Below are 16,241 nucleotides of genomic sequence, written 5' to 3'. Positions count from 1 at the left end.
AAAATATAACATTGGGGTAAGATACCAGTAGCAATAGAAATCTATGAGAGAAAAATAAACAAATTCTACTATAGTGGTATTGAAACTGCCGGTTTTGTGGTTGCTGGGCTGACTGGTGAGTCCTGGCTGGTGACATTTAATGCCTAGGTTGGAGATAACTCATGGAGTGAGAAGCTTAACTGTGTAGTATTTTGTGGCGTGGATGGTTAGAGGGTCACACATTAAACTCAGCACTGGAATCTCTGGAGCAATTTCAACCAGTATTTATAGATACATGAATTACTACCAGGGTAAAAAATATCTGTGAGGATAAGAAGCTCCAAAGGGCAACAATGGCAATTTCAATAAAATTTTGTTGTGGCAATAAGGAATTCCTAGCCCTCTCCCTTCCCTACCTCTTAAGTGGAAGTACAGGAGTTAATTTAGAGGTGGAATGGCTGCTTGGATCAGATATGGGGTCTCATATCAGTGTGGTTCCAGTCGACTCTACTAGCAGGTGGGACTATACTACACATGGCCTTCACCTAAACATGAAAGGGAAGGGAAAACTGCCTGGGCTAATAGCAAATAACTTAATGGGGGGTGGGGGGCACTGTCCAAACTGGTGAAGTACCAGTGGTTGCAAGTGACAGATCAGCAGTTTTTTTAGGGTAGGGAGGGCAGAAACAAAAGATGTTCAGAGAGAGGTGGAAAATGACATTCTCATTGATAAAACAGGTAGCCAGAAAGCAAATTTTACTGTACACAATTCATGCAGACAGCCTCTGATTGAAACTAGAGATAGGTACTCAAAAATTGGCAGGAGTTATCGTTATTGCATCAGAATATCTGAGGGCTAAGGGGTAAGCTTAATGAGTTGCTTATTTGTTTTGAAGAGTTAGAGTTGAGCAAACCAGTTGATATAATCTGCTTCTCTGAACATCATGTGACCACTGGTATTGATATGTTAAATGTTACAGGATCCACATTAGCTTCTTACATCTGTAGAGAAAATGTGGAGAAAGGAGGAGTTGCCACATTTGTCAGAAACTGTTATGATTTCAAGAATACTGGTATTAATAAATTTTGCTTGGAGCAACACTTAGAAGCTTTTGCAGCAGAAGTAGTATTTCATAAGAAGTCCTTTGTAATAGCAGGTATGCACAGATCACCTTCAGGAAATTTTAACCTCTTCACAAAAAATCCAGAAACTCGCTGTCCCATCTTATGGTATACAACAAGGAAATGGTGGTTGCTAGTGATTTTAAGGTAGATTTATTGAAAAGCTCTGTCAGTGAACAATTATTGCAGTCAGTAACACTATCATTCAATTTAGTTCCTACTGAGAACTTTGCTACTAGGATTTGTAAATGCTCTGAGACTATATACGATATAGTATCATAGTATCACAAAACCATAGTAAATGGGCTATCTGATCATGACATGCAGCATCTTGTGTTAAATGTTGAAACTTGCCAGGATAAAAAAGTCTATTAAATCTGAGTACAGGAGGGTAATAAATAAGTCAAAAATTGAGAAATTCAGGAAATTACTCAAAGACATGAACTGGATAGATGTTTACAATACTTCTGATTCAAATGGAAAATACAAAACATTCTTTAATAAAGTTACCTCCTCTTTTGAAACTTGTATTCCCCTAAAGGTAACTCAAATCACACAGAAGTAAAAAAATAAACCAAAGATTACACAAGGAATAAAGATATCATGTAGGACAAAAAGGAAACTATATCTACTATTTAGGAACAGATCAGATGTTAGAATTGTAATGCATTACAAAGAATACAGCAAAATATTGAAGCAAGTAATCCAGAAATCGAAGCAGCTCTCTCTCTCTCTCTTTTTGCGCCACCATAGCCAACTTTATACAAAGAATTTTTCCAGTTTCCTGTCAGCCCAGTACTTATTTCATTCTCTTTGATCTCACCCTTCCTATTGTCTGTCTGGTTTGTTTGTCTGTGAGAGCTTTATCATCAAAAAAAAAGATAATTACTTCAGGTAACGAAATAAAAACTGTATGGGATATAGTGAAGACAGAGACAGGTGGGGCCAAAAAGGAAGAGGAACAATAGCTCTAAAAATAAATGAAACTTTGATAAGTGAATGTAGTGTTGCAAACCTCTTAAACACGTACTTCATTTCTGTTACTGACAGCTTGGGGTTATCAGGTTCGGTGAACAGTGCAATGGAGTATCTGAAACCAGTCTTTAAAAATAACTTCAGTAAAATGGAAATGACACTCATGTTTCCCAAAGAAGTAGTTTATCATAATATCATTAAAATTGAAGTATTCTAGTGGGTATGATAACATATCAACGAAGTTAATCAAAGAGTGCTCATGCGAGTTGAGTTCTACCTTAGGTTACTTGTGTAATCAATCTCTTTATCGGTGGAACATTTCCAGACTGGCTAAAATATGCTGAAGGTAATCCTCTTTTTCAAGAAGGGGGATAAAGAGATACCATCAGGCTATCAACTTATTTCACTTTTGCCAGCTTTCTCAAAGATATTTGATAAAGTCATGTTCAAGCATCTCCTTAGGCATCTGACTGCAAGTAAAATATTGCCCAAGTCACAGTTTGGATTTCTCAAGGGTTCTGATATGGAGAAAGCTATTTACACTTACAGTGAGAATGTACTTAATTCATTAGATAATAAATTAGAGGCTACTGGCATTTTCTGTGACATGTCAAAAGTTTTTGACTGTGTGAAACACAGCATTCTCTTAAGAAAATTATAATATTATGAAACTTTGTGGCACATTAAAACTGTGTGCCGATCCGAGACTCGAACTCGGGACCTTTACATTAATGCATCCCTAGTTATATATAAATTACTCCAACAGACCTTTAAAGTTCTGACTACTGATGTTATTCTTAGGCAAGAAAGGGGACCGGGAGGGGCTATTACGAGATTTGTATGCCTGACACTGCCATCGTGACGAAATATGTAACAACGAAGAATACTGCACACAACTCATTCAACAGTTAATATACTCACCATATCCGGCGCGAATTGTTTTGAAACACAAGTCAGGAGCACTCATTCAAATATTCCATTCGTAATATCAACTTTCCCTAACCTCTGCAACATCTTTAGCAACTGCTGCTATAATTTACTTTCATCACGTGTACTGTATTTAAGTTTGTTTACTTTTCACCAAACCATGCGATGGGCATGTCAACCGGCTACTGTCAGTCTGTCAGTGAAAACAATGTCGCCAACACAGAACCACAATTTTCCCCTATATAGCATTTGAACCCACCGCCCTAAATCGGGCAAAAATTCTCTCGTTTTTCAAACTAAATGGCTATATACTTAATTTTCTGTTTTTTTTGGGGGGGGGGGGGGGGGGAAGGGGGGGGGCAGATTAGAGGGTTCCGAACCATCTAAATAACTCGTAACACTTTAGACAGCGCTATTGTGAATTGCAATTCTTTCATAAAATACCACGATACGCAGTGATCAAATCATTACAAAAAACTTTTAGTAGCATGAAGTTTCGCACGTAATTTTACAGCGTTCATAAGCTTCTTCCATCTTGTTTCTGTTTCTTTTGAGAGAAACTCTACACAGAATAACAAAGATTCTACACCAAGCTAAATTTTCCGCGGTAAGTATGGAATTTAGCGCATTTGAGTAAGACATAACGCTCGCTCCGACGAGACGGAATAACGCCTGTGATAACATCCAAGGTGTATTAGACATATGTGCAAATTCTAAGTAAATGGCACTGTCTCTAAAGTATCACTACGAATGCCCCACATTTTTTTAACGATAAGAAATTGCAAAAGGAATAACACACGCCATATAAGAGCGCGAACATATTGGAGCGGCAAGAAACAATGTGACGCCAACGACACCAATAACGCGTAAATTTCTGCAAAGAACTACACGAGAATTTCGTGGTTGCATCCTTTGTGAGGGATCAGAGGTGTTTAGACTTTCGTTTGTCACTATTCCAAGAGTAGGCACCAAATTCTGATCTTGCGTTATTACTGATACAACAACGATTTTAACAATATTTTAAACTTCTTACAAAGCATTTTATTTGTACGTAGTTCACAAACGAAGTTGATAGCCTCTAGAAGTCTCCATCGTCTTCCAGAAATTCTACTTCTTCCTTGCTTAACTCTTCTTGTATGTGATCGTAAATGGGTATGTTGAACTTCTTCAGTGTTTTGAAGGGTGATTCAAAACGAGCACAGCATATGTTTTCCTTTTTTAAGTACTGTAGTATCTCGTGATTAGCAAAACATTTACTAATTCCATAGAGAGCCTATTCCTGAGTTTACTTTTTATGCAAGAAAAAACTGAAGATACACGTACAGCTGTAGCATATGATACGGGCTATGTCAGTGACCCACTTATAGAACCACTGTCCAGAAACTACTGCGTCTGAAACATTTTTCAACTGATTGTTTGGCAGGGGGTTCCGTTCTCAGATGATGTCATATATTTTACCAGCTACCTTTGTACTTCTAAAGCTGGAGACAAGTTGAAGAGTAGCTGGTCTCTGCTAAGTCGTTTTTAAAATCCCCTACAATATTTTAGTAGAAACTCATAGCTTCTCTCATACACATCGGTACCTGTGACATAGATAGAAATTCATAACACAAGTCCAAGGCTGAAGCATGAATTAGGTGATTTTCAAAATTAAAATTTGCGAGTTCGTCATCCTTCAGTTTTTCTAACAGAGTAGGAACAACAGTCTTTCTGAATGAAGATCTGAAGAACAAAAAGATCTCTTTCAAGAGTTTCTCAATCTCGTAATCTCACTCTTCACTAGCAAATTAATTCTGCATATTAATTGCTGAACAATTCATTATCTTGTAATGTCGTTCAGCCATGTAGCATTTATTGTCGCTTTTAGCGAGAGAAAGCAACAACTTCAATTCGTCCCTTTGCTTTAAAATTATATAAGCAGAACAATTCCTACCAAGCCAACGTATATTTCAATTTGTAGGATTGTAATTATCATTCATAATTTTACGTAACTATTTGTATTGGTTCATTCCCTTAGGACTGTGAGAAAGCCAATTATGAGTTTTCTAGTAAAGAATTCCACTTGGCGTGGGAACACTGCTGCAGATTTTCTGACAAAGATTAGGAGAATGACAAACGCGCTTAACAACAATCAAGTCAAGAAGTGTTTGTTTCAGGAGAGCTATGGACTGATACACTTGCACCATCCACTCCAATTTCTATCAAGTTTTCCATTTTAAAACTAACGCTTTCTAATTTAAAAATTTAGGACATTGTAAATCGTGTAAGTATCACAAATGGTCAAATGGCTCTAAGCACTATGGGACTTAACATCTTAGGTCATCAATCCCCTAGACTTAAAACTACTTAAGCCTAACTAACCTAAGGACATCACACACATCCACACCCGAGCCAGGACTCGAACCTGCGACCGCAGCAGCAGCGCGGTTCCGGACTGAGGCGCCTAGAACCTCTCGGCCAAACCGGCCAGCTGTGAGCATCACAAGTAGTTAATTGTAGCATATAATGCAGTTCTTCAAAACCGAAATGTATCTAAGCAAAATGCAAATCTCTTTTTGAGTGGTTACAACTGTGATTTCATCAATAATTATAGAATACAGAGAATTTTCTATTTCTGGGATTAAACTCTCTCGCACACTAGCACTGATTACATTTTTAATTTCCACAGTACATTTTGTGCAACACATTTTTAGACACTGTAGAGAAGTTGATGGTCCAAACATTGGAAGCAATTTTCCTAGATGATTATTTATTAATGGAGGTTGTGTTCGACATAAACAGCAACTTTGAATTCTGCCCTTTTAATGTGCTTTCTGATTTGCTAGAGGCTTTATCTTTGGCATGGTTTCCTATTTTGTTCCATTTTACGGTTTTCTATGTGCTTTTAACTTTTTACATGATCTAGCAGATACTTTATGAGCCTTAAGTGTAGAATGACAATATTTGTAGAGAGTTCTACATTATTGACCAGACGAGTCACGGGCCAACAATCTGAAAAGAAGCGAGGGAAATAGGTCAGTTACCAATTAATAGCAATCCCTTTATAACATATATTAAACACGTAGAGCACAGTAATTAGTATTTATTTTTACCAATAAAACCTTCCAGTAATACTTTACATGTAGAGCAACGTATTCATGCTTTCATTTCAGAAGCATGTTGTCGAAAAATACTAATTTTTAATATTATACTCTTTAGCGTTTACGAAAATAAAAGCAGTAGTACGACATACTAAGATGTAAACCATAGCATACAGGCAACAAGACAAGCTATATAAACATTGTCACTGCTCAGCTATGCATATAAAATCAAATAAACCGGAGATAAACATACTTTTCAGTAATGTATCTGATTCACATGTTTTTGTGTTTCTCTGGAAATACCTTTTATCTCTCCATTCCATATTCACTTAGTATATAAACACTTACACTAAAAACATTTTCAAACTTAATTTCAAAAGCGTCACTGCACCGTTACGTTTTTATTGATCAATTGCTAAATCATCTACTCTGTACTCTCTCTCTCTCTCTCTCTCTGGAATCCCGGTCTAATCATAGTCGGAGTAATCCCCAGTTCAAAAAAAAGTCTGAGTTACTGAAGCAGTCATAATGAAGGGATGCCAAAGAAAAAAAGGGTGAAATATTCAGCGTTAGCTGGGGCTAAATAATTTTTAATTGATATGGATTATTTGAGAACCCCTAAAAATTCCGCAAGAAGCTCACTTCCCCCTACATTTTCTCCTGTAGCACTTATCCCTTTAAAATCCCCGCTAAGGCAGCTGATTCCCCCTGAATTTAGGGGAAAAAGCCCAATGTTGGCAACAGTGAGTGAAAATTAGCGTATTTGCTACACTGATGATGTATTGTTAGTGTCAAAAATTTTGTTTATTTTAAAAAATAAGTGTTGTCTGCATACACCATAACTATACAACATTTCAGTAATAAAAATTTGTATTAGATCCCATTTAATTTTACTATTTTTAATATTAATTTCATTTAAGGAGATGGGACCTGGATAAACTTAAAGAACCTGAGGTTGTAGAGAGTTTCAGAGAGAGCATTAGGGAACGATTGACAGGAATGGAGGAAAGAAATACAGTGGAAGAAGAATGAGTAGCTTTGAGGAATGAAATAGTGAAGGCAGCAGAGGATCAAGTAGGTAAAAAGACGAGGGCTAGTAGACATCCTTGGTTAACAGAAGATATATTGAATTTAACTGATGAAAGGAAAAAATATAAAAATGCAGTAAATGAAGCAGGCAAAAAGGAATACAAACGTCTCAAAAATGAGATCGACAGGGAGTGCAAAATGGTTAAGCAGGGATGGCTAGAAGACAAATGTAAGGATGTAGAGGCACATCTCACTAGGGACAAGATAGATACTGCCTACAGGAAAATTAAAGATACCTTTGGAGAAAAGAGAATCACTTGTATGAATATCAAGAGCTCATATGGAAACCCAGTTCTAAGCAAAGAAGGAAAGGCAGAATGGAAGGAGCATACAGAGGGTCTATACAAGGGCGATGTACTTGACGAAAATATTATGGAAATGGAAGAGGATGTAGATGAAATGGGAGATATGACCCTGCGTGAAGAGTTTGACAGAGCACTCAAAGACCTGAGTCGAAACAAGGCCCCGGGAGTAGACAACATTCCATTGGATCTACTGACGGCCTTGGGAGAGCCAGTCCTGACAAAACTCTATCATCTGGTAAGCAAGATGTAAGAGACAGGTGAAATACCCTCACACTTCAAGAAGATATGATAATTCCAATCCCACGGAAAGCAGGTGTTGACAGATGTGAAAATTACCGAACTATCAGTTTAATAAGTCATAGTTGCAAAATACTAACGCGAATTCTTTACAGACGAATGGAAATGTGGTAGAAGCCGACCTCGGCGGAGATCAGTTTGGATTCCGCAGAAATGTTGGAACACGTGAGGCAATACTGAGCCTATGACTTATCTTAGAAGCTAGATTAAGGAAAGGCAAACCTACATTTCTAGTATTTGTAGATATAGTAAAAGCTTTTGACAATGTTGACTGGAATACTCTCTTTCAAATTCTGAAGGTTGCAGGGCTAAAATACAGGGAGTGAAAGGCTATTTACAATTTGTACAGAAACCAGATGGCAGTTATAAGAGCCGAGGGGCATGAAAGGGAAGCAGTGGTTGAGAAGGGAGTGAGACAGAGTTGTAGCCTATCCCCAATGTTATTCAATCTTTATATTGAGCAAGGAAGTAAAGGAAACAAAAGAAAAATTCGGAGTAGGAATTAAAATTCATGGAGAAGAAATAAAAATTTTAAGGATCGCCGATGACATTGTAAGTCTGTCAGAGACAGCAAAGGTCCTGGAAGAGCAGTTGAAAGAAATGGAATTGTCCTGAAAGGAGGATATAAGACGAACATCAACAAAAGCAAAACGAGAATAATGTGATGTAGCCGAACTAAATCGGGTGATGTTGAGGGAATTAGATTAGATAATGACACACTTAAAGTAATAAATGAGTTTTTCTATTTGGGTATTTGGAGAGCAAAATAAATGATGATGCCGAGGTAGAGAGGATACAAAATATAGACTGGCAATGGCAAGGAAAGCGTTTCTGAAGAAGAGAAATTTGTTAACATCGAGTATAGATTTAAGCGTCAGGAAGTCGTTTCTGAAAGTATTTGTATGGAGAGTAGCCATGTATGCAAGTGAACCATGGACGGTAAATAGTTTGGACAACAAGCTTTCGAAATGTGGTGCTACAGAAGAATGCTGAAGATTAGATCGGTAGATCACATAACTAATGAGGAGGTATTGAATAGAATTGGGAACAAGAGGAATTTGTGGCACAACTTGACTAGAAGAAGGGATCGGTTGGCAGGACACATTCTGAGGCATCAAAGGGATCTCCAATTTAGTATTGTAGGGCAGTGCGGAGGATAAAAATCGCAGAGGGAGACCGAGAAATGAATACACTAAGCAGATTCAGCAGGTTATAGTTCGCAGTAGGTACTGGGAGATGAAGAAGCTTGCACAGGATAGAGTAACATGGAGAGCTGCATCAAACCAGTCTCTGGACTGAAGACCTCAACAACAAATTAGATTCCATAGCAATATATAACTTTCGTGACATGATGGTACACCTTCAGAATAATCAATGAGTAACAAACTCTAGGTGACGGATGAGTGTGCCTGTGTGGGATGACAAATGTATTAAAATAATTCTTGGTATGCGATGTGCCCAATTTGATCGTTATCGGGAACTTTTCCAACAGAGCTCGTTTTAGTATTATTGCACCTCCCCACGCCCCCACGCCCCGTCCCCGCACCTTGTGCTCTTGCTAAGACTTTTAAAAACAAACCTAAATACGGCGATCGTGGAAATAAGTTTTTTTTCTTTTAAAATAAGCGCTACGCACAACATAGATATTCCTCTAACATAACATTCAGGAGGATGACTGCTCAATTGCATTCTGCTTTAGATTTTTCCCAAGTCGCTTGAGGCAAAGGCCCACGCGGGTACATTGAAAGGGCACGGCCCATTTCACTCCCCAACCTATCCTAATCTGAAATTGTGCTCCACCTCTAATGAAATGAGTGGTGGAGGCAATTGCATATATTTCCAATATAGTGTCGACTGTGTTGCGTGTATTTTGGCGCACACAATTCCCAGTGTACACTAACAATAGAGGAAGACAAATGCCATTCTGTATCGCAGGACATAGAAACCCCAGGTAACACAAGAACTACATAACTGATCATGATGATCTTGAGAGTCACTTACGCATAAATAGGTTAGTAAATATGGAAATTTTTAAAACTGCTCTGCGTCTGGTAATACGCCTCAATCACCTGGATGGGAGAAAAATATGTTTCCTGGCAACGTAGTAGACAGACAGAATGATACTTAGGAAAGAACCTGCCAACCGACCATTGTGAGCTCTCTAGATTCTTAAGGGAAGCATTCGCCCGACGACGTGAGAGTTTAAACATCAATGAAGTTTATAAGGATTTCGTGAGGGCGTATGGGCGCCTTTATTTCAACCCTAAAGAGACAAATGCTTTGCCTTCTCTAGATTTCCCCACCCCCCGCTGTGAAGATCTTACCACTAAACCGCAATAGGAGCAGTTTGGTTGCAGTGTAACTGAGAAGACTTCCGAACGACGTACAGGGAGATATAATTTATCTCCAAGAGCAGCACACGCACGTTGGGAAACTTCCACGCTTTCCCAAACATCTCATAACGATTACTGTGCTCTAAGATGCCAAAGCTGCGATTGTAATAGCGAATATAAATTACAGAGTCACAAAAATAATACAACTCTGCTCTGAACACGCAGCCACAGCCGAAATTACGCATGCACGAGAATCTGTATCACATCCCTGTATACACAGTATTCCTACGACAAGGAGCCTTTTTGATGGCCAAATAAGAGATATAGTATAGTTTTCTAGAGACTAAAGACTACCCATACTTAGTGACAATGAAAGGACGATGCCAGGGCGTGCAGACAGACAGACAATAGGTGACTAATCGTAGTTGACAAAGTGAATGCAGCCTCTTTGTTTTAAACAAAGCAGGACGAACACCTACATACCGAAACAATGCAAGAGGAACTAGCAATATTGACATCACACTAGGTAATGCGAAGTCCATAACATACTTCAACAAAAGGGAAGTACTAGATAATGCCACACACAGTGATCATAATGACATACTCATTCACACAGACACATACGCAAACACGAACGCACACTCTCCTCATCAACAACAACAACGACTTGTTCTAGACAAGGCTATAGACAAAAATTAAGGGACGTGGATGAAGAATTTTCCTTCCATACAGTGAATGGTAGCACAGACTATGAACCACACATTCTGATATACCTGCTTCAAAATGCACAACAGTCACTCATAGCTACCCCAAACATCAACCTTGCACTGAAATAGAAATTCCCCTGGCCCACAGAGTTAACAAAACTAAGAAAAGACGCCAGAGACAATAGGAAACACTACCAAAAAGTGAAAACAGCACAAGAGTGAGGACTAAGGCTGGAAATACATCGTGAAGCAAATATAAAAATATACTATAAAGACCTGACAGGACCACTGGAACAATTTTGTCAAAATTCAGCTACAAAACAATATATTGGAGGGGGGAGGGCGACCATCCAAACTTCCATCAGATAAGATAAGGACGCCTACAGAACTGTCAGTTCTTAGGCGCAAAGACGGCACTATTACAAGGGCTGGAGATGTTCATCAGAGTACCTGTTGAACAGTGCTGCAGTCTTCTTATCATGGACTGAGTAGTATTCCTCATCACTTCGGCACTTATCGAAGGACATGCTCTGACAATTCTCCCTCGCATATCTTCAGCTGTAGTTGGAACGTCTTTGTAAACAAATTCTTTTACGAATCTCCACAAGGAAAAATTCCAGAGGCGTCAAGTCTGGCGAACGAGCCGGCCACGACAAATCTCCGCGTCCAATAAAACGATTTGGGAATTGTCTCTGCAACTCATATCTAGCCATCAGCGAAAAATGCGCCAGACACCCATCGTGTTGATACCACATTCTATTCGTTGTTCCTAAAGGTATTTCTTAGAATAACAGATCTAATGTTTCTTGCAGGAATGGGGTGTACTTCCTACTATTAAGATTTCCTTCAATGAAATAGGGGCCTATAATTCTGTCCGCCAGAATCCCACACCATACATTCACCGCCCACGGTTTTTGGTGTGTAACTTGCCGCAGCCAGCATGGATTTTCAGTTGCCCAATAATGCTTGTTAGGCAAATTACCATTTCCATGTTTCATGATTGTAGCCTCGTCAGTAAATAAAATCAAATTAATAAATGTGTTATCCCTCTGAATCTGAAGTTGTGCCCATCGGCAGATTTCAATGGGACGCATACAATCTGTATCAGATAATTCTTGGTGGAGACTGATACGGTAAGGTTGATATTTAGGGCGCTGCAGAACACGAACAACATTACTCTGACTCATGCCAGATTCCCTTGCGATTTGACACAAACTAATACAAGGATCTCGAACCACAGTGGCTAAAGTACCAATTCCCGTTTCCTCGTTAGTAACCTCCCTTTGCCGGAAATGTTTCCGATGCATTAAAGATCCAGTTGTTCTCAATTTATCATACACATTTTTATTGTACGACATGTAGGGTGAGTACGTTGAGGATATCTTTCAGCGTATGAGTCTCTAGCTCTCACTAAATTTCGGTGGCATTGTAAATGAGACGGATATCGACTTGTTCTTCAAAGAAATACATCGTTCACATTCGCTTCATACGACGATACTAGTCTTACCGTTCCTATTAGTGTTGTATTGTGAAACCGTTGAATGGTGTTTACATGTCAATGGCACGTTAGATGGATACGCCGTATTCGGCGAATATTTACTATTTGCACGATATACGAGAGAAAATTGTCAGAGCACGTGCTTCGATAAGTGCCGAAATGATAAGGAATACTACTCAATCCATGACAAGAAGATTGCAGCACTGCATTGATACCAATGGCCATCACTTCGAACACCTTCTCTATAACTGACGTTCATGCCGTTTTTTTTACCTTCGTTGACCTTCAAAGACCTTACTGTTACACTTCATTGAATTCGTCTTGATAGCTGCTATCAGAAAATAAGTACCAAACTATAGCATCCTAATTAAAAAAACAAAGTTGACCTTCATATCTCTGACGCGACCTCACCTAGCAACAAAAAACTAACGTCATGTTATGGGCCTCGTTGTCCTATGCAACATTTGTCCCACAAACTTTCCAGCTACTCTCACCCTGTATAAATGGAATTTAGAAATAAGATATTAATAATAAATAAAATAACAATATTTATTCATTGTACAACGTAAAACAAGTAATTCTTCAGTTTTTTGGATCATTATTTTCAAACTTGTAATTGTGTAAGATGCAAACTGTAAAACATGTGAATTTTATAATATTGTACATAAACTACATATGCAGTATAATAAGACTCAACTACACAATCATGAACGCACAAAACAGATGAGAAACGCTGTTTGGAGAGGCAAGGTCCTAGATCACCCTTCCGAGGCTCCTCCGCCACTTATGGTGCAGGCAAATGGAGTCACTAATTGTAGTAACAAATAGTACTGTCTTGCCTTACACACATACTGTATGGAGCTAATTTCACAATAGTAGTCTAACCATAGCAAAACAGAATGTGCTAAGTCAAATGAGACGGTCTCGAGGTATTTACCAAAGACCTCTTATCTGAAATAGCCATGTGATGGGACGTCTTTTATTTTCCAAATTTTTCCTTTTGTCTATTCTTTTCTTTTTAATGATATAGTAAAATTGGTTTCCTTTTTCAAAATGTGCTTTTGTATCACACGTTTATAATTTTTGATTAACAATGTAGTTATGTAAAAGACAAGAACAGTAAAAGCATTGAGAGAAACTGTGGAAAATGACAGAGTTATCACTACGGCTTGTCACTAGTTCTTAGTGCAAAACGGCCCACCAGAGCTACCAAGGCAGTGGATCACTCAGTAATGTTAACAGATGATTAAAACAGCATAAATAAATAAATTTTAACACAGTACTATTAAAACCATTTTACTGCAGCGGGTGTATGTGAAGTAAGCCAAAGGAGTTAACTTTACAAACGAGGGTGCTCATGCTGAACTTGTTTGTAGTAAAGAGCAAATGTTAGCTGTCTGCTTAATACTTCTAAGGACATCACACACATCCATGCCCGAGGCAGGATTCGAACATGCGACCGTAGCGGTCACGCGGTTCCAGACTGAAGCGCCTAGAACCGCAAGGCCACACCGGCCGGTAATCGTTCACAATTAACATGTTTATATCTCTGTGCAGTTTCTTTGGAGAAGAAGGCCTTCAAGGTACTGAGGCTCTGGTGAACTGAACAATATTTGTGAAATTTACAATGACCGTATGCAATCCCGAAATCTCTTCGAGCAGTAAGAGATTCAAGAACCATATATCATAACATGCATTAAAAACTAATTTTCTAAACGAACTTACTGCCGGATAATATGATTTTGTGTGCCTATATCGAAAAAACATCATCATATTTGTTGGCAAACCTGCATTGCACAAACTGGCTTGGTAATATCTGATAGCAGATTGTTCAGTTTATGTAGATTCATATTATTTTATTTATTTACTTATTTCATGTCCCATGTTGTGAATATACCACACGATATGGAATGTGAGAGTTTTACAAGTTTGTTGTGGTAACATTCTATGGTATTATGTAATCAATACCAGCCAATTTCATGTTAGGGTACCTAAAACTTAGCTTCTGTTGCAGACAAATAAAGAGTTTACATATAATTACAATTACAAACAAAATTGGAGACAAGTAAAGATGTGGGACTGTATCTTAGTGCTATAGGTACTGTCTCAAGACATAAAAACTGGCTGTCAGTCAGGCACTGCAGAGACTAAGTTTGAGCCGTTTGCTTAAGGTTCCAATAAAACTGACCGCCCCTCAGAGTTCTAAGTCCAGTGGTCTGCACAATCTAGCAACTGTCTTCAATGCAGAAGTCTGTGAAGGACATCTTGTCTTCTGCTCAAGCTGTACGTTACCGTACCTGCTTGGACTTCTATGAGTTCTGAAATAAGGTGCGTAAGACCTCTTTGTTTAGTGCAGTTACCTTGCTTGTTAGCAGCATGAATTAGTAAAGCACTGATACCTCCAACATTCAGTAGGGAATAAAATATGACCAAAGACAATCAGTCAGTGTGTCCTGCGCAGTCGCTGACAGCACAAGACTGTCACACATGTCCACATTGTCTTCTTGTACATAACTCTCATTTCTGCTTTGTATGTCCCTTCATTAACACTGTCACCATGGTGGAGGCTGAATACAACATCTTTCTTTTATTAGGAATAAATGGTACAAGAGTACATGGTTTTCTGAAGGCAAATTTGAACGCCCCTGACACTTGCTTTGCTTTGTGAATTCAAGTGGCAATTACATTTCGCAAAAATATATAAATAGAACAGTTAACTGACCTGTCACTAACAAAACAATATAACTTGCAGAAAGTAATACTACAGTAATAACAAACACCTTTAGAATAGGGTACAACATAACTATAATCGCTACCGTTTTACTATTTCTCCTAAAGTCAACAGTGCAAATTATATTGAACACCGCTGGTCATATGGAACTGCCAGTTCGCAATTCTTGATCGTCTCACCACTGCTGCCCTAGTCAGAATGAAACAAAGGAGTAACGCAGTACTGCTGATAACAGGAAGGTACTCGAGGCATGTCATTCCTACATCCAAAGGAATGAAAAAGAAGGGGAAAAAAACATTCGTGGTGACCGTCAGTCCCTCGACTACTGCAGGTTTAGCTGTACTGTGGCTGTCTGCCGAAGGTACACTTGAGGAACCTCACACATATTTTACTTCCCTTTCAAAACTACCAGTACTAGCAAAATTTTCTAAAAACATGTACACAAAAGAGCTTGTGGCTGCATCAAGATCAAACCATTTTATGCTCAAGAGTTTCCTTGCCCTACAACAGCCACTAGCCAATCGCCACCAAGCACCTTGATGCCAACCGCCATCCAAACAGGTGATCACAGCACAGCACACTTCGATTTTCTTCTGACCTCGCATTATTAGTACAAAATTGTTTCTTATTGTTGTCTGATTTTCCAGATGTGGTCATATGATATACGCTAGGAGATTGCTTGGATTGTCTGGCACCAGTATTGTTACTCGTTTAGATCCAGCCAGGTGACACGTTCAGCTTAAGGTATGCTGTGGACGCGAATAACATCACCATTGGTTCAAATGGTTCAAATGGCTCTGAGAACTATGGGACTTCTGAGGTCATCTGTCCCCTAGAACTCAGAACTACTTAAACCTAACTAACCTAAGGACATCACACATCCATGCCCGAGGCAGGATTCGAACCTGCGACCGTAGCGGTCGCGCGGTTCCAGACAATGGCGCCTAGAACCGCTCGGCCACACCGGCCGGCATGACACCATTAGTAACTACTCATTACGAAATTTCTGTTTTTCTGTATGTTAAATATGTATATATGCATCACTAATAATAATTTTGTCTTGTGTGATGTGCTGACAGCCACATGCTACATAAATAAATAGGATTCTGTCCGAAATCACTTTGATAAACCGAGTAACACTATGCAGTTGTACAAGATGCATACATTGCTGAGATTGTATTTATCAAGAATCATTTTC

The 16,241-nt window shown here is 38.8% G+C and overlaps 1 protein-coding gene across 3 annotated transcripts in view; it reads right to left on the bottom strand.

Moving 5' to 3' along the window:
• The window catches only part of LOC124717278 (zinc finger protein 226-like), a 324,457-nt gene extending 321,173 nt beyond the window's left edge, over positions 1–3,284 (bottom strand). The window contains exon 1 of one of the 3 annotated variants that reach the window (XR_007005729.1): positions 2,998–3,241. Coding sequence is in view for 2 of the 3 variants with exons in the window: in XM_047244092.1 (XP_047100048.1) it covers positions 2,998–3,000 (3 nt within the window). In the remaining variant the exon portion in view is untranslated. Of the gene's footprint in view, positions 1–2,997 lie in introns of all 3 variants that reach the window. The other 2 variants (XM_047244092.1, XM_047244093.1) reach the window with 2 other exon arrangements.
• Between the last annotated feature and the right edge of the window lie 12,957 nt (positions 3,285–16,241).

This window comes from Schistocerca piceifrons, chromosome 9 (genome assembly GCF_021461385.2).
Source record: "Schistocerca piceifrons isolate TAMUIC-IGC-003096 chromosome 9, iqSchPice1.1, whole genome shotgun sequence".
In the NCBI taxonomy this organism is placed as follows: Eukaryota; Metazoa; Arthropoda; class Insecta; order Orthoptera; family Acrididae; genus Schistocerca; species Schistocerca piceifrons.
The sequence above is the reverse complement of the archived record's forward strand: the minus strand, read 5'-3'. Positions and strand labels throughout refer to the sequence as shown.